Source organism: Pristis pectinata, chromosome 31, assembly GCF_009764475.1.
Source record: "Pristis pectinata isolate sPriPec2 chromosome 31, sPriPec2.1.pri, whole genome shotgun sequence".
NCBI classification, from domain to species: Eukaryota; Metazoa; Chordata; class Chondrichthyes; order Rhinopristiformes; family Pristidae; genus Pristis; species Pristis pectinata.
Genome location: NC_067435.1, coordinates 8,474,011 through 8,492,405, shown reverse-complemented (window position 1 = coordinate 8,492,405; position 18,395 = coordinate 8,474,011). Strand labels below are relative to the sequence as shown.

The 18,395-nt window shown below is 39.3% G+C and overlaps 1 protein-coding gene across 1 annotated transcript in view; it reads right to left on the bottom strand.

Annotated features, from left to right (window-relative positions):
- LOC127585093 (complement C3-like) overlaps positions 1 to 18,395 on the bottom strand; it is an 88,952-nt gene that overhangs the window by 10,128 nt on the left and 60,429 nt on the right. The window contains exons 25-36 of the mRNA XM_052042287.1: positions 17,678 to 17,753; positions 16,923 to 17,082; positions 15,280 to 15,375; positions 14,359 to 14,509; positions 12,196 to 12,365; positions 11,208 to 11,366; positions 8,415 to 8,474; positions 6,542 to 6,632; positions 4,838 to 4,889; positions 3,593 to 3,680; positions 2,873 to 2,962; positions 266 to 371 (exon numbers count right to left, since the gene is read on the bottom strand). Coding sequence (XP_051898247.1) covers positions 266 to 371; positions 2,873 to 2,962; positions 3,593 to 3,680; positions 4,838 to 4,889; positions 6,542 to 6,632; positions 8,415 to 8,474; positions 11,208 to 11,366; positions 12,196 to 12,365; positions 14,359 to 14,509; positions 15,280 to 15,375; positions 16,923 to 17,082; positions 17,678 to 17,753 — 1,299 coding nt within the window. The remainder of the gene's footprint in view (positions 1 to 265; positions 372 to 2,872; positions 2,963 to 3,592; positions 3,681 to 4,837; positions 4,890 to 6,541; positions 6,633 to 8,414; positions 8,475 to 11,207; positions 11,367 to 12,195; positions 12,366 to 14,358; positions 14,510 to 15,279; positions 15,376 to 16,922; positions 17,083 to 17,677; positions 17,754 to 18,395) is intronic.

Below are 18,395 nucleotides of genomic sequence, written 5' to 3'. Positions count from 1 at the left end.
CGAGCATTTGCCAGCATTTTGCTTTGTTAATACAAATAAAAGTGCAATGTGTTGCATTGGAATTTTATCATTAATTGGTAAGTCATTTGAATTGTCTTAAGGCAATATAGCGTTGAATTTTTTTCAAATAAAAGCGACTAACATATTTACAATATTTTTTAAGTTCCCTACAACAGTCTGCTAACAGATCTCTTTACACCTTTTCTTGTTTCTACCTCAAAAATAAATTAAATTCAATTAATAAGGCAGCCTTCTAAGTGCTCACTTGTATCATAATATTCATAGATCTTGACAGAGGCTGGTTGAATGAATCCAACTTTGTAGAACTGGTGCACTTTAAATGCAATGCAAGTGTCTTCTAGATTTGATACCTGTTTGAGACAAAAAGCCACAATATATGTATCAGGGCACAACTGATCAGTTCCAGATTAGCCACAAGATTTCAGTCTTCAAAGACCAAGAAGAAAAACATAGGAACGACACTGGACATAGATTCCCTTCCAAGTCACACACCATGGTCTCTTGGTAATTTATCACTGTTCCATGATTGCTGTTGGTCTAAATTCTGGAACCCTTAATTGTATTGTCAGAATACCTTCAACAGAATGACATAGTGTTTCAAGAAGGGATCTCATCGCCATCTTTTCAAGCATTGTTGGAGATGAGCAGTGAGGGAATACCCACAACCCATAAAATAAAACTGTACATGTGAATTTGGTATTATTGGTACCATTGCTCTCCAGTAAGGGTTGTCTAATAAGCTGGGTTGCTTCAGAGCTTTTAAAACAAATAAAACTGGCACCATGTCGGTGTGTGAAACATCAAGTAATTGACTTTGTAAGAAAAATGATTAACTCAAGCTGAACTAAATTTTAATTATAAAATTATCAAATACAGAAGACTTGTTAAAATCTTAGAAAGTTAAATCTCGTGAGTAGGGACATACCTGACATTCTTTACCTCTTTCAGACAGAGTTTGAACTTTTCAAAAGCCAATGAGAAGTTTTTTCTCCTGCTTGCATCATGCATGATGCTCAACAAACCGATCTAATGTTTACACACTCATCACATTATCTAACTTATCCCCTTCTATCACCAGCTCATTTCATTACTCAATGGGAATTACACAAGAGCAGTTGAAAGTGGTTTTAATTTCTTTCAGATTTTGACCTATTGAAAAAGAAGTGGATTTGGATTCAATGTGCGGGTTCAACAGTTTCCTACAACGATTCTGCTGTTCCCATTTACACCTCCTCCAGACCCATCTTCTGTTTCTTAATGTTTATTTCCCTCAAAACTCCTTGTCATGTGACCTCCCCTGTTGTTTCCTCCTTCTCTCCCCACATTTTATACCTCTTGAAACTCAGATTTCATCTGCCTCTGAGAAAAGGCCCTTGACCTGAAAGGCCATCCCTGATTCTCTCTCCACAGATGCTGTCCAGCCTGCTGTGTTTTATCAGAAATTTCTACATTTCAGATTTGCAGTGTTTTGCTTTTGCATGGTACATTCTTCTTTGACTTCTTAGGCAGTGTCTCAGGGTCAAAGATGATTTGCGTCCACTCTGGTTTAGTGGGTTCTGAGGTGACTGATGAAGCCATAGAGTCCCCCAGATATGGGCATGAGGTGACATGTGCCCCATCTGTGGGGGACTCTATGGCTTCATCAGTCTTTCCACCATTTGCACAAGGTTTGTGCAGGACTTGAGGTTATCAATACCATGTTCCTTTTCCATTTTGAGTGGCTTTGAGAAAATCATCGAATCTTTTCCTCTGTCCGCCTGGTCGTCTCCTAATGTGATATAACTTGGAATAGAGTGTCTGGTTTATGTTTCTATATGTGGTATCAGACATGTGTATGACATGGGATGCCAAGTAGAGTCAGCTGATTGAGGCTCATGTGACAATGCTGGGGCTGTTGGCCTGGGAGTGGTCGCTGGTTTGCTGATGTATCCAGGAAATTTGAAGGATTTTGTGCAGACAACAACAGTAGTATCTTTCAAGTGCCTTGAGATGCCTGCTGTAGAGAGTCCAGTAGAGGAAGTTGGAGATCCTACCTTGTAGACCATGAAAGGTGTGGTCTTTATCACATCTGAGATCTTTAACTTAAAATACCTTCTCTCAATCAAACATTCATTTCAAAGGAGTGGATAAGCTCTGGGCTGAAATTCAGCAAACATACATAATTTTGAATTGAGCAAATTAATTTAATTTTTACCAAATGTTTTTGTTACTTTAAGCTTTTAGTGTTGTTTTAATCTCTTTGATAACTTTTTTGTTATAAGATTAATTTAAAATAATTTTAAGCATTTGAGTCTTTGTGAATAGGAGGGACATACCAGCTCCTTGTTTTGTAGCTGTTTCAACCTTGGAGGCATGGGGCTTTTGCAGCTCTTAACACATTTCTGGGGCCAAAGTTTGTCATTTATTGTGGGAAGACGTTGTGTTTTGTTTGGATTCACCAATCATGAGCCAGCTTTAGTTGTGCCTCAGTGGGTAACATTTCACTTTCATCTCCAAGTCAGAAGCTACAGGTTCAAGTCCTACTCTAAAGACTCAAATACTAATCCTTCTGTGCAGTTCTGAGGGAGTGCTGCCCTGTTGGAGACGCTCCTTTTCAGACAAGGTGTTAATTTTAGCTCTGAAAACCCTCTTGGAACACCTGTTTGAAGATCAGCTACAAGCTTTCTCCCGATTTTGAACAAAGATTTCCTCTCATCCCAACACCACATAAACAGACTATCTGATCATAATCCCCATAACACATGTGGAAGCTTGTTGAACACAAAATGGGTGTGAACAGAGCATTACATTTCAGAAGTAAGGCTCTTTCTGTCTTTTTTCTCATAGTTGCCAAGTACATGAATCTTCTTACCGAATCTAAATAAATGATCAGTGATCCCCTGGTGGATAATGCCTTGTCCAGTTCAAATCTTGATATATAATCCTCTATTCCATTTTTAAGCTGGAAACAAGGTAGAATAATCGTTAATAATGCATAGTTTGTAAAGTCATTCAAGAAAGAAACATAAATCCATAAAGCCATTTGAAAGTCTCAAACGCACTTGATGGCAGGCTTAGCCAAGCAGAGTTCAGAGGGCAGGTGAACAAGAGGGTGAGAAGTAGGGGAACACCACCAGGTTGAATTGGTGAGAGAGTGTTGGTGGCATTGAAGGGTGAGAGAGGTACCACAGAAACATTGTGTGCTGAAAGTGAGGGGGAGAAAGGTAGAAGCCTGCTCGTGAGGACCAGTGGTTTAATATTTTGTATCAGATTATGCTCCACATATTCTGAATATCTCTTCTAAATTAACACTTCACTGGCAGGTTCTCTCTTTACCTAATGCACATCTAGACGATTTTTCCCTTATTTTATTTAAATTGAGTAGATAAGGTTCAATAAAGCAATGTGGGCATCTCCAGTATATTGCACAGACTTAATTCTTTGTTGTTAGGTAGTGGTTACTGCTCATGTAGCAGGTGTTAAAACCATCAGAATATATGCTCCACTTATCCCTTTTGTAAACTTAGTTGCAAATACATGAATATTTCTGCTAATTAAATTCGTCATTCTTAATGAATAAAACATGACCTACCTGACCAAGATCATTGGTATCTGGAGAGAATCCAGTTAACATGGAAATGTCTAAAATAACCATTGAGGATTCTGTATTGCTCTGATAGCTGTAAAGGCCAAAGTAAAACAGGTTAGTAACAAAACAAATCTTGGGAGCTTTTAACAAGAGAAGAGAAAGAGGGGAGCAAGTGAGGTTACTCCTGGTGAGGACACCCTTGGAGAGGGCTGTCCAAGTGATGCTTCTTAAAAATGACACCTCACAAACATCTTTGCATAAAACACCCTTTATTGAGAGGATCTCCACTCCACAAGGTGTAAACAGTGGCGTGCAGATGGCCCTGAAATAACAAAACTTCATTCAGTATTGTTCCATTCTGTGGGGTTATTCACTCTTGGAAGAGATGACTGGCATATTTTGTGTGATATAAATTTCTTTCCACAATGTGTGGCAACTCGCATTCCTGAAGAAGACTACTGAAGCATCTACCTGCCAGTGGGCTCAGCAGGTTCTCTAGCCACACGACCATTCACTCCTACCATGATTCTTCTCCGTCAACTCCACCCTCTACCCCACTGTCTGGGCAGACAGAGTTTGCCAGAAGCAATTTACCTCATTGACCATGATGGGCATTTCACTTTGGCTGCAAATGTGAGCTGAATCTGTTTCCCTTCCCACCTCCATGCAGCTACAATGTGTGTTGCTCCTATCTGGCTGCCATGGAGAATGTGCCTTTAACGGCTGATGTCCTCTGATTGCTGCACAAGGAAGTGGTTGGGAATCTCAGTGAAGTGAGAGAGGTACCTTGCACAAGTCCTGTTTTCAGATTTTGTTTCTGGATGTAAACCATACTGGCATTTTCACAATGGATGATTTTTTTTTGTGTGAGGAACAAGTATGATGTTCATACAAAAATCAGGGATGTTTAGCACAGAATACAAAGATGCAGTGCATTTTCTATGCTTTGGAACTTTCTTCAAAAATGGCAAAGAATGTTTGATCAATAATTCTAAATTTGTGATTAATAGATTTTTGTTAACTGAGGTCACAGATTGAATTGAGGAATAGGCCAGGATATGGAATAAGATCACGGATCAGACCTGACCTGACTGAATGTTGGAACAGAAACGAAAGGTTAAGTGGCCCTGTAGATATTCAAAGTTTCTACATTCTTATGTTTTCTCTCATTAACTTCTGAAACCAATTTCCTGCCTGATAACAGAATACGAACATAACTCCAAACTCATTGAAGTCTGAGCCACTTACCGTGCACAGATATTTATCAGGAGAGTATTCAGAGCACCTTCAGGTCGTTTAGCTATAAATATGCAAAACAAGGTTAATTACTTTAATCACAAATACTTTGATTCCCAGTTGTAACTCGAACATGAACATAGGGTAAGTGCGTTTTTTACTGCAATTTAATTTTTAAAGTACTTTCGGAAACACTATATGAAACAAATTTTCAGTAATTTATGAAATAAATTGCCGTAATGTAGTAAATGCAACAGCCATTTTGCAGATATCAAGATTTCAGCCCAGCATTTAGGTGCAGGTTTTCTGGGATAAATGTTGACCAGAACACCAAAGAATAACATCCACCTGAGAGATCAACCAGAAGATTGGATGAAATCATCTCTGATAGTGCAGCACTCACTCAGTGCTGCATGAAAGGACAGCTGGACTATGTGTTCAACTATCTGAGTACAGCGTATATCCATGATTTTTCTGGAGGCAACAGTTTTATCAACAGAGCCAAAACTGACCCTTTGTGCAATAATGTGGTTTTTATTTTGAACTTTTAATCTGGTGACCTGCTGCCGTTCCACTGACTGTTCAGCTGAAAATAGTGCAATTGCTGTGGAAGGATTCCTCTGGCCAATCTGTCATTTTCAATCAAATTCAAAATCTGCAGAATTATTTCAAATGTGGAATTGATGCAATGGGGAGGAGAATAATCAACATAGCCCAGATCCTCACAATCACTTCTTGGGCACTGGGATTTCTTTCCTGAACCCCTCTGCCCTATTAAATCCATTCCCACCTTTGAACGCTTCCTCAAGTATCCATAGACTCAAAGAAATTTACAGATCAGAAGGAGGTGATTTGGCCCTTTGTGTCCATATTGGCTAAAAAGAAACAAGGTTAATAATATTTCTCAGCTGCAGGTTCAAGTGCTCATCCAGCTATTATTTAAAGGTGGCAACAGTTTCTCCATCTGCCACCTTTTGAGGCAGCCAGTTCCAGATCCCCACCATTGGCAAGTGAAATAATTTTTTTCTCAGCCCCCCTCTCATTTTAGCTTCCAAATTTTGATCACTTTCATTGGAACTCCTGCTTGATATCAAGTTTCCTGCAATTTTAATCACCATGGAAGAACACTGCAAAATTTAAGGTGTCATGCAAGAGGACAACTCCCAGCTCCTGCTAAGTCTAATGTCATAAAGTATCTGGGATAATCATGACTCTTTGTTGGATGATTGTCAAACTATATCAGGCTTGCTGCTGGTACTTGCAGTTATTGTGTTACTGAAATGGTTGATCACACTCGCCATTTTCACTTGGGGTCATGTTTCATACAATCTCACAAACCAAAAAGTGTAATTCTTATCCATGAAAGGCTGTGCTCAATGGTAACTAACATAAAGAGGAATTAAAATCCAGGCAGCCCGTTCCTGCTGCTAACTTAACCCCCACTGTTTACTTGGCTTCCTCAAATCCCTGACTGACGGTAGATAATCCCCAACAGACAGACAAAAGTGATAGACAAGGAGAGAGAGAATTCATTGAGATAAAGAAATGGTTCGAGAGTAAAAAGGAAATATTGAGATATTATTTAACATTTCTAGTCAAAAGACTAAGAACTGCAGCTGTGATTCTTTTTCTGTGTTATATTTCAGAGTTTGCTGTGGTCCAACTAATGCTGAGAAGCTCATTATTAAGAACTAATGCTCCCAGTGCACTGCTCACCTTCCTCAACCTCTTCAACAGTTACTTCCAAATTGAAGTTCTTGCATTCCTTCCTTTCCTTAGGCAACAATGCATAATAAGTTGTAAAAACCTGTATAAAAGAAACAAAATTAGAGGTTACCCATCAGAAGTTAAACCACTGATAAAAGTAGAGAAATACAGGAATATCTTCAGAAAGGCTATTGATTGATTTTATCTCAAATAACATCACTGTGTTGAGTCCAACTCTTGATCTTCCTTCATTAACCGTTCTACAAAGGCGGTGAATCTGTCCTTCAAAGTTTAATTACCTTTCCTGCACCATTTTGCTGGTTGGATTGAAATTGTTAACAATGTTTGATCAGATCTTCTTTTGGTTCTATTTCTAAAATAAGTGGCAAAGTCTGACAATTCTGGCCTGTATCTTATAGAAAGATGGAGAAGCAGTAAGAATGATTCACAAGAATGACAGGAGAACTGAGAGGATACATATTGGGGAACATAATGACATAATTAGAGTATCAAGCAAGTTTTGTCTTAAATTAACTCTTAATTATGTTCGTTTCTTGTTCTCCCTCCCCCTTCGCCCTCTTTCTTCTCCCTCTTGTTATCCCAAACCCCTCCTCTTTCCTTTATTCCTCTCTCTATAATTCCTTCTCTCTTTCTCCTATCTATACATCTCTCTTACCTTTCTCTCTCTCTCTCTCCTTCCCCACACCCCTTGTGCACCACCAAAGCTAAAGTCACCCTTGCACCCTTTCCCTCCCATGATAAACACCATTTATGTTGTCACTCTCACTTATTGAAACAAAGGACTTGATTAAAAAGCAGGAATGGGGAGAGAGAGAGGTAGAATCTGTCATCCAACACCATTAGTAGGTGTACACAATTCAATAACTGGAGATTTTGAGAGATGTCCACCACTAAAGGTACTGTGAGGTGTGGTACAACAAGATGCATGAAATTGCTGCATTAAGTTGCTACTGCATTAATCAATTGTTTTAATAGCAATTAATTGCAACCCTAATTATAATAAAAAACCCCAATGACAAATTTCATAAGTATTCTGCAAGCTTAATTATGTTTTTCTGTACTTTGCCACAGTCTCCTTCCACTTGACTGAAAATCTGTGATAATTCATTAACAGTTCCCTAGAACTGTTCCACAGAACAAACTGTATCCTATGACACAAATAAACTTATTGGTTACTGGTACCTCCTGAAATAGAAGAACCACATTCCCTGCCTTCCAGTGCTGCAGCACGGCACCCTTTCCAAATGAATTGTTCATAATGCCTCTCCCATCTTTTCGCAAGTTACAGGGGCTCCCCCCGATTATTGAAGACCTGACTTCCGGAACTCTGTCTTCATACAAATTCTCCCATAGAATACATACAAGTAAGCAATGTCTCCGTGAAAACAAACCTGCTAATTGTCTTTGATCATGGATATTTACCATAAGATACTGGGAGAGAAAGGGAAGAGGGATGAATGGACAGGGAAAAGAGAGAGAGAATTCTAGATCGAGAAAGAAAGGCAAGGTGAGCGGGTTATTGGTGGCAGGAGGGAGACGAAAGAGAGAAAAAGGGAGAAGGGGGAGGGAGAGCAATGAACTCACATAATTGGAATTTAAAACAATTTCAAAAAAACTGAATACTTTTATGCCGTAAGTGTCCGTACAGGCAAATATCCAAGTACTTAAACTGTGGCTTGATTAAAATGCTTTGGAATTCCGTTGCCACTGCTGGCACTTTGACTCTTTGATGATCGAATCTTCAGTGACTGGATGAAAATGAGTGAACTTCTATTGTGACTTCTGTTGCCCACTTGTTTTCCCTTCCTGAAAAATTGTTCATTTCCGACATACAGAGAAAGCAATTGCCACCAACACTTACTTTCAGTGTTCCTTGTCCTCTCCCACTTGCGAGAACAGAAAACCTTTCAAAAGAATTGAGCTGAAATAACAGACAGCAGAGGTTAGTCATTGGTCCCAAGCAATAAAAATACGATGAACCAAAATCCAGAAAATGACTACAAGCTTTCGTGCACCAACAGCTTTAATTCATGACATGGAAAAACTTCATGTTGACAAACTCTGACAAAAGACAGCAAAGCATGGAGATAAACAGCTTGCATTCCTTCCTTGTACTCAAGATGTGATTGGGAGGCTGAGAGAGGAAGGGAGTCCTTCCTGTGCATTGCTGAAGTCTTTCCTACAGTGAGATTTGTTTTGCCTCAAATCTCTGCCAGGATCAAACTGTGTTGTTCTGTATTACATCCAGTAGACATTGCATGCTGCAACAGTGATGGAGATACATGGATATACCTTGGTAATTTGGATGTTCACCACTGGATCATTTTTGGGAGTTAAATATTATAAAATGATTTGACAATATGCAAGCTTTTTGGCATAACTTGTCCATCAACAATCAAGGTCGGATACCAGATGATCCCTATGCTCCCTGTGCACCTGTAATGAACACTTTTCATCCTCAGCTGAAGAGTAACTGAACAAGGAATGTAATGAATGCTGTATGGAAAATATACTATTAAGTATCTCTGAACAGCTTTAGCTTAAGAAGGTTTAAGTCTGTTACCTTCTCATAAATCCCAACGCAGGTTGTCAAAGTAATAGCCAACCAGTATGCAGGACAAACCAGCCTTCCAGACATTATATCAAAAAAAAGCAATGTTGAAGATGAGCAGATACTCCTGGCTGCTTTAACTGTGCCTTTATCCCTCTTCACCCGCTTGCAAATTCCCAGATGGTCTCAACACTTTCACACCCATTAGGGAGTCTGGTTCTCATCCATATTGTTCTTGGTCTGCTTCCAGGGAGAGACTGAGAGACTTTGTGAAGATTTGTAAAAGAGTCATACAGCATGGAAACAGGCCGTTCGGCCCAACTCATCCATGCTTACCAAGATTGGACAATCTAAGGTCATCCAATTTGTCTGTAGTTGGCCCATATCCCTCTAAAACATCCCTATCCATGCACCTGTCCTAGTACCTTTTAAATGTTGTTAATGTGCCTTCCTCAACTACTTCCTCTGGCAGCTCATTCCATAACCGGATCACCCTCTGAGTGAAAAATTTGCCCCTCAGTTTCCTATTAAATCTCTCCCCTCTCAACTTAAGCCTATGCCCTCCAGTTTTTGATTTACCAATACTGGGAAAAATACCATGCAAATTCACCCTATCTATGTCCCTCATGATTTTATACACCTCTATAAGATCACTCCTCATTCTCCAACGCCCCAATGAAAAAAGTCCCAACCTGCTCAACCTCTCTCCATAACTCAAGTCCTGGCAACATCCTCATAAATCTCCTCTGTACTCTTTTCAGCTTAATGGTATCTTTCCTATAGGAGGGTTACCAAAACTAAACACAAATATTCCAAATGTGGCCTCACCAACATCTTATACAACTGCAACATAACATCCCAATGTTTATATTCAGTGCACTGACTGATGAAGGCTAGTGTGCCAAAAGCCTTTTTCACCATTCAGTCTACCTGTGACACCACCTTCAGGGAACATGTACTTGTACTCCTAGGTCCCTCTGTTCCACAACTAACCACAGGGCCTAAATGTTCACTGTGAAAGTCCGACCCTCATTTGTCTTCCCAAAATGCAATACCTCACACATCCGAATTAAACTCTATTTGCCATTCCTCGGCCCACTTACCCAGCTGATCAAGATTCTTCTGTAAATCCTGATAACCATCTTCACTATCAATGATACCACCTATTTTAGTGTCATTTGCAAACTTTCTAACCATGCCTTGTACATTCTCATCTAAATCATTGATATAGATGACAAACAGCGATGGACCTAGCACCGAGCCCTGAGAACACCAGTAGTCACCAGTCCGAAAAACAACCTGCCACCATCATCCTCTGCTTCCTACCATCAAGCCAATTGTACATCCAATGAGCTAGCTCTCCCCTACTTTAGAACTTTAACTTGGGGACCATAGCTAAGTTAAAACTAAAAGAACTATGCTCACTTGATGCAAACTGCTTCCCCACTGACACCTCAGTCACTTGTCCTGCCCCATTTCCCAAGAATAGGTCAAGCTCTCCCTGGTAGGGCCTGCAATATATTGCGTAAGAAAACTTTCCTGAATTCAGTTAACAAATTCCACCCTATCTAAGCCCTTGGCACTTAGGCGGTCCCTGTCTCCATTAGGAAAGTTGAAATCCCCTACTATGACAACCTTATTATTCTTGCAACTTTCTGCAAACTTTGTCCTCTTTTTATTCTGCAAAGTTTTTTGTAACTTTCTGCAACTTTGTTCTCTGACCCCCTCCACTAATCACTAATCTGCTTGGCAAAATTCTCTCATCTGTCACTGGAACCCTTAAATGCTACAGAGTAACCTGAATAAAGCAAAAATAGGATTCAAGCACTATAACCACAGATACTTTCTATCTGCAGGAGGAGACTCCTGCACAGCAGACACATCAAACGACTTGTTGAACCAAATGGCTTGTTTCAGTGCCAGAGATGGAGTTACTAAACGGTAAATTTAATTCACTTCGCGGGTTAGTGGGTAGAGAAACATTTATGAGCCTATCAACTACAAATTATTAATGTCACCTTAGGGAACAACAATACACATGATCTGGAACATTAGCAAATGGGAATAAATACACCAACCTTCTGAACAAGAACACGAACAAACCTTTAATGATCTTGTTACATATGCATTTCCTGTATCAAACTTCCAAGGAATACTTCTGCTCCTGCTAGGAATGGACAGCTCCACATCCAAGTCAACCTCCTTGTATTCAGGAACATCAATCATGTACCTGGCCAGTGCTTGCAATGCAACTATTGTCGCCTAGGAAGTAAAAATTTCTTGTTGAATATATTTGTAGAAATTTCAGATGAAACTCCCATGATCCACCAAATTTGCACACAGCAGTAATTAACATGTGAACAGTTTCCTTTCGAGTTTCAACTGAAACACTCAAACCACTGAGAGAATTTGTTCTAGAAATGACAATGTTGTTACCAAATTGAGAAAAGGGGGTGCACAACTCTCAAGTGTAAATCTCATCAACAAATGCTTTGTACAATCTGGAAATTGACTTAAGCTATGTGATATTTATTTTGAACTTTAGAACACATCATGAATGTCCAGGATTTTTTTTTTATATACACTGTTAAGTACAGTAACATTCCAATAAACTTCGATTTGACTATTTGGAAATCCTGCATTTGTCTCACCAGGTAATGTTTCCTGTGCTTCCCATCCACTCACCTGACTTGGTTCCTGTCCCTTCGCCCAGCCTGGGTGCCTGCGCTCCCTTGAAACTTACCAGGTTCCTTTTCCCACATCCCCTGTAAACTTAGCATGTTCACTGGAAAGATTATTATTCTACTACTGGTGAACATATAAAAAAGTGAACTACGTGTGCTGGATTGTTAATGGAATAAAATCCGACAATCCAGAAAATCTGTTAGTTCAACCACCAAGGTCCCAAGTGTGCTACGTGAATGGGATTTTACTATATTTCATGATAGAGCCTAAAAGATGTGACAAAATGCATTTTAACCATGGGTCTGCCTTAAGCAGTTGGTGATTTTCTAGTTCATCAGGCCAGCCTCCAGGCAAACATGAGATTTCAGGCAAACTCCCATATAAATTCATTGTGGATTTGTGTTACCTGAGTGGAGCTGTAGCCTCCTCCATATTCGCTCCTTTTTGACAGCCATCTCACTAATTTACCAGCTTGCTCATACCGCTCCTGCTGCAAGAAGAATAGAAGGGCATATCCTGTGGCCTCAATAGTGTACAGAGAGTTAGCATTTCCTGCCACTGGCCAGTATGATTTGTCTAAAAAAGTGCAAGAGAAAAACCGCAGTTAAAGTGATGAATGTTCAAATTAACTGCACCATCTATTTCAAAGCAGACACCACTGTTTCTTTCTCTCTCTCTTTCTCTCTCTAAACCCTCCAGAATAACTCCATCTTTCATCACCTTTCTAAACATGCAAGGACAACTATCTCCTGACAACAGTACTCACCTCCTACACATTGAACTCAATGAACTGTTGCAGCTGGAATTGAGGACATCCATTAGCCAAAGTTCTTTGCACACATCTGGTGCTGGCAACAAAAGGTGTTTCTCCTCTATGCCTAATGTGTATCTGTCTAGATCTCTCTTCCAAGTACATTTAGCATTTGTAAGGAAAGAGTTAAAAGATCCAAAAGTAATTTCTGATTCCTCCTTTGTATGTGTAGTTGTGTGTAACTCAAAATGGTGGTTGTAAGACAAAATATTGTCAGCTCAGAATGTGGGAATGTTTTGAAAACTTGAGTACTGATGCACATCCTTGAGATTAGATACCGATGAAGAATGTTTTCTTCTTTACAGACCTGTTGTCTCTGTTTCTAAGTTATGCGTTTAGGTCTAAGGTCGTGAGTGATAAGAAGGTACAGGCTGGTACCACTAAGGAATGGAAAAGTACTGGGGTAAAAGTTATGTTAAGTTTTTGAGGGGTATAAAAGGGGGCACCTTCTTTGTGCAAATCGGGACCTTCCCTTAGGCTGGGTCGTGACAGGTGCTAAGACACATACTAAAGGCTGCGTGAAAGGCTGTTGGACACCTGACCTTCCGTCCGGCATTATATAGATCAGTTCATTGATTGGTTGATAAGTATTATTTTGCGTCCTTCTGTATTTTAAGTATTCTTCTTCCTTTCTGTATTTTATTCTTTATATAACCCTAATAAAGTAGCTTCTAAAACATTTAACATGTATATAGTGCCTCATTTGTTTGCAAATACCTCTTGCTGCTGAATCAGCAAAGAACAAGGACGAATTTTAAAATATTTTCGTTACTACATAATTAAGAAGAACTTGAAGAGAAGTACATACTCTTGTTATCACACAGGATGAAGCAGCCATGTTCAATGAGTGCACTGAGATCACTTTGTTTTGTCAAACCTGAGGCTTGTCAGGCAGTGAATGTGTATCTTGTGCACAGTTACCGAAGAGACGGATCAAAATTCGGCTTCTCAATCCCAAACCATCAGCACAAGAGGAAGGTCTTGCATTTGAACAGAAAATATTCCAAAGCAAGAAATCCACAATAAAAACAGGAAATGATGGAAATGCTCATGTCCATTCAGCTCACAAGCACGACTCTGAGCTTTCAACTGTCTACCGCCTTCATTGTCCGTCTCATTCTGTGACATTCCCACTGTGCTGCCCTAGACCCTATGACTATTTGTGACATTCGCACTCTGATCTCTTTAACCTGGGCCTCCTATTCTGTATCCATGAAACATCACCTCGTCTTCTCAGGAGGAACATTACAGTCTTCCACACTGTGTTAACAATTCAGATAATATTTCTGCTGTTCCATTTACACCTTCACTAAACTCATATTTTATTTCTCTGCTTGTCCTATGACTGCCCTTTCGTGTTTGCAGCATGATCTCTTTTGCCATTCTCCCTCCTGACGCTCACCCAGTCACAGAGATTCCCTCCTTTTTTCCTTGCCTCAAAACCCTGAGACACAACCGTGCTTCAACAGGTTACTTTTCTCACATTCTCCATGAAAAATTATCATCCACAAACATCAACTCTGTTTCGCTCTCTCTGCAGATGCTCTGTGAGCAGCTGAATGTTTCCAGCATTTTCTGTTTTCATTTCAGATTTCAAACAGCTGCAGCATTTTATCTTTGTGTGTGCAGCACTCGTGGTTTTCATCGGCTGCAACATCTCACTCACTCCTCTCATGAGTTTAAATGAACGTGCTGACATGGCAGGAAAGTTATGAAGTTGGGCAAAAGCGTGTGGGCACAGCAACTAATCAGACTTACCTGGTGAAGCAAATTTCATGACAACGTCCTCCTTGTTTATACCCAACAGTGAAAGGGCATAGGCTGAAAGTACTGCACCATACGATCTCTCAAGGCCATCTATGTGCCGCTCCAGGTAATCTGATGCTTTATTGATACTGTTTTCATAACTCTGACGTTAGGAAATGACACTTACATTAAACAACTCTGGACAGACATATCATTATGTGTAAGTGACCAGTTTGTTCAACATGTATTCACAACAGCAATATGTATTATATGGAAAAATCAGTTATTTTGTTTTGTGTTATTCTATGTACAATAACTGGGGTTGAGCAGCAGAACAGAACAGTTTATGCTGTGTGACATTTAAAGATATTCTATCACTTAAAGTAAGGAAAATATAAAAAATTCCCACATCATCAGTGGCCAAATCACATATACTTATCCCAGCCCCATGCTTAACCAACCCAAGCTACAGGTCCTCATGCTCTGCATGATGCCCCTCACCTTGACACAGCCTCCAATTCCAGCCACATGTTCAAACCTCTTACTTTAGTGGAGGATTGGCTGGTGGTTGTATCAACGTCCACTTTGTGAATTCAGACTTTGTTATCTTAAAGTATCAGCCTGTCTGTTATTTGTGGATCTTTGCTGATAGAACTGTATTTTAGTTTTTGCTCAGAACAAAATAAAAATCTAAATGCAATCTGAAGAAACCTCAGATAATTGAGTCTCCTTGAGGGCTTTGATCTGCCTTTCATAGGCTCATCATTTTACAGCTTTGAAGTGCTGTCATGAAATGCAACAGTTAACTTCTTACAGTCTTTGATGATGTTGATTTAAAGCAAATACTGGCTTGCACTCTCCTGCTCTTTGTATCTTATAATATAAATAATTCCTGCACCATGTATCTTATAATATAAAATAAAAATGATTTACCGTAACATAATGCGAGCAATAACTTTTAGCTTCAATTAGTGCTATCAGCACAAATGCAGTCAACGGCACGTCGCCTTCTGATTGTCTGATTCCTCCCTGAAGGAAATCAACACAAATGAAAAATATACCCTGAACACATGTTTGAACAATGCTTGAATTAAGACAAGTATTACATTTAATGAAAGCAGTGATTTAATTGTTGTTAAAATGACAATGGCCTAAAATAATCTCAGTGAAAAAAATATAAATTGCCCCATCAAGATTGGATGATGAAGATATATTTAAACAACGAAACAACAAACTGTAAAATGACTGATAGCATTGTTGATGTGCAATTTTAGATGGGCATGAAATGTTCTCAACCTGTGAATGAATAAAAGAATAAATCTCTTTTGTTACTGAAGACATTTTCTTTGCAGTTCATCAAAACTCTTTAATTTTGAATTTGTGTTTTGAATTTTTTGTCTATTTTTTCTGTATATTCTTGAGAAGTTTTCATCACTTTGTCTCAACCTGCCTCCCAAATCCCACATTTCTCTCTCTCCTTTCCATTCCCTTGTCTCTATAAATGACAGATTTCTGTAGACATGTCGCTGTCCTCAGCACCCTGTTGCCTACATCCCACCTCTTTGAAAATCCTTTCCCTTAATATCTCTCTTTCCATTTCCAAACTCCATCACAAGATCCACTTCAGTTCTGCACACATATGGATTATGTTGCTTCCTGTTTAAGATAGTTCAAATAACTAAAAAGAAAGTGCAACTTCAGTGCATAATTTACTCATTAAAACATTCAAAGTATTGAGGACTGACATTTCTAATTTGCAAACCACACAAATTAGATTCTCAATGTATCTGTAAATCCAAAATCGACACTTCATTGCCTCGTCCTATGTTATTCATTATGAGATGTGGGTACCTCTGGAAAGACCTGCATTTTTTGCCTATTCTGATCGTCCCTTAAACTGAGTGACTAGCTAGGCAGTTAAAAGGCAACCACATCACACAGAGTCTGGAGTCACATATAGCACAGACTAAGGACAGTGGATTTCTACCCCTGGAGGACCAGATAGGTTTTTCTAACAATCCTGTGGTTCCATGGTCACCATTGTTGCAATTAGCATTACTATTCCAAGTAACTAAATAAAATCTGGAATGAAAAATGATGGAATGGGATTACAAATGACTGGATGGTCATTTAAACCCATCCAATGTTCTCAAGGTAAGAAAACTGTCACCTTTACCTTGTCTGTCCTAAGAATGTCCCCAGATCATAGGAATGTGTCACAGACTCATAGAGTAATGAAGCATAGAAACAGGCCCTTCGGTCCAACTAGTCCATGCTGACCATAGTGTCCGCCAAGCTAGTCCCACTTGCCCACATTTGGTCCATATCTCTCTGTTAACTGGCCTCAGAAATGGGCCAGGAACTTATTTGGTCCAAGGGCTATTAACGATGGACAACTAAGGAAGACGAGTCAGGGCTGTCTGCTTTCTGTCAACAATAAAGTGGAAAGTTGTCTGACTTTTCAGTGTTGCCACAGTGTCACTGGTCTGAATATCCTCTTTTTCTGTTGCATTATCTCCGAGTTCCATATCCTACACAAACAGGAATGGCAAAGCATAAAAAGACATCTCACTTACAATCATCTCTCCATGAATAACTCCATACTCCTCCTTGAAGTAACCATCAGGTTTCTGTTTGTTTAATATCAGCCACTTCACAGCTCCACAGAGTACATTTGCGTCAACTGTGATCAAGTTATGCGCCATTGCAAACACCTTAACCACATAGGCAGTCAACCTGCATTGAAAGAAATGCAACATAAATTTATTTGATAAAAATCCCAGAGTAGGAATTCATCCTTCACTGTACACCCTAACCTAAAATCTTCTAAATATGTGCTTTGAAACCCAGGTCCAGATATGGAATATGATCTCTTACTGTACCACCTGCCTGGCACATGTAAGTAATGAGAAATTTAGAACATGACAGAAGATAAACATACTGAAATACCAACATATTAAAAATAACCAAACGAAAAAAAAGTTAACCACTGAGACATTATCAACACCACTGTGGATGTTGATACATTCTTGCTACCCTTTAGAAACCAACTGTTATTTTCAAAGGACAATCCATAATTTTTTCCAAGTGGAATTGTTTCACAGCAGTTAAGACAGATTCATTCTTCATGTTTAGTGTAGGAGAGTTTTGAACCAATTTTACGCATTTAATACAACTGGCAAAGCATTCTCTGAACAAGCATCATTTGAAAGGGCATTTTATTCCTAAGTGGCATCAGTAATTCATCAAGGTAATTCATAGAACAACATTCTGAAAATTCAGCTCACACCCAGGTAGGAAAGGGAACATTTAAAAGTCAGTTTGAACGTACCATGTGCTGGATGGTCGACTTAAAAATGCTGCGAAAGAACCATCCTCCTTGCGATATGCCAGTTCTTGGACATAACCTGAGTAAAATAAAACAAAAATCTACAAATTCTGGAAATCCCAAACAGAGAAACAAAATGCTGGAAAAAACACATGTCGAGAAATTCGGACATGTACCACTGCTTTTATATGCACTGCGTTTATGAAAATGGAACTTCTTGCCAAAGCAAAAGGTAATTACGTTCTCCTTCATGTTGAATTATACCATGCTGACAATTTGACTTTTCACCTAGGCTCTCAAATCATGTGTTCATTGAAGATGCAACTTCTGACCCAGAAGTGAGTCTAAAGTCATCAGTTGTTGTGTCATAGGTTTCCTTAACACTACTGCAGTGATGTTAACATTCAGACAAACAAACACACCCTTTATTCAATGTGTGGGCACAACATTGTATCAGGGTTCTGACATGAGATATGCTCCACTTTTATACTCACATTATACTACATTCCTTCCAAGAAGAAATAGAACAATACATTTATTAAATTATTTACATATTGAAACTATACAGTTAATTGTCTGTACATATTTACAATAATATCTTGTCTGCTGACATCACCTCGACTGCGCAGTAACATTTGTCACCTTTGAAGTATCCACACCCAGTGCTGGTGATCTTCATGGACCATCTCCTCCTGCAGCCCATGTTATGAGTCTCAATTGG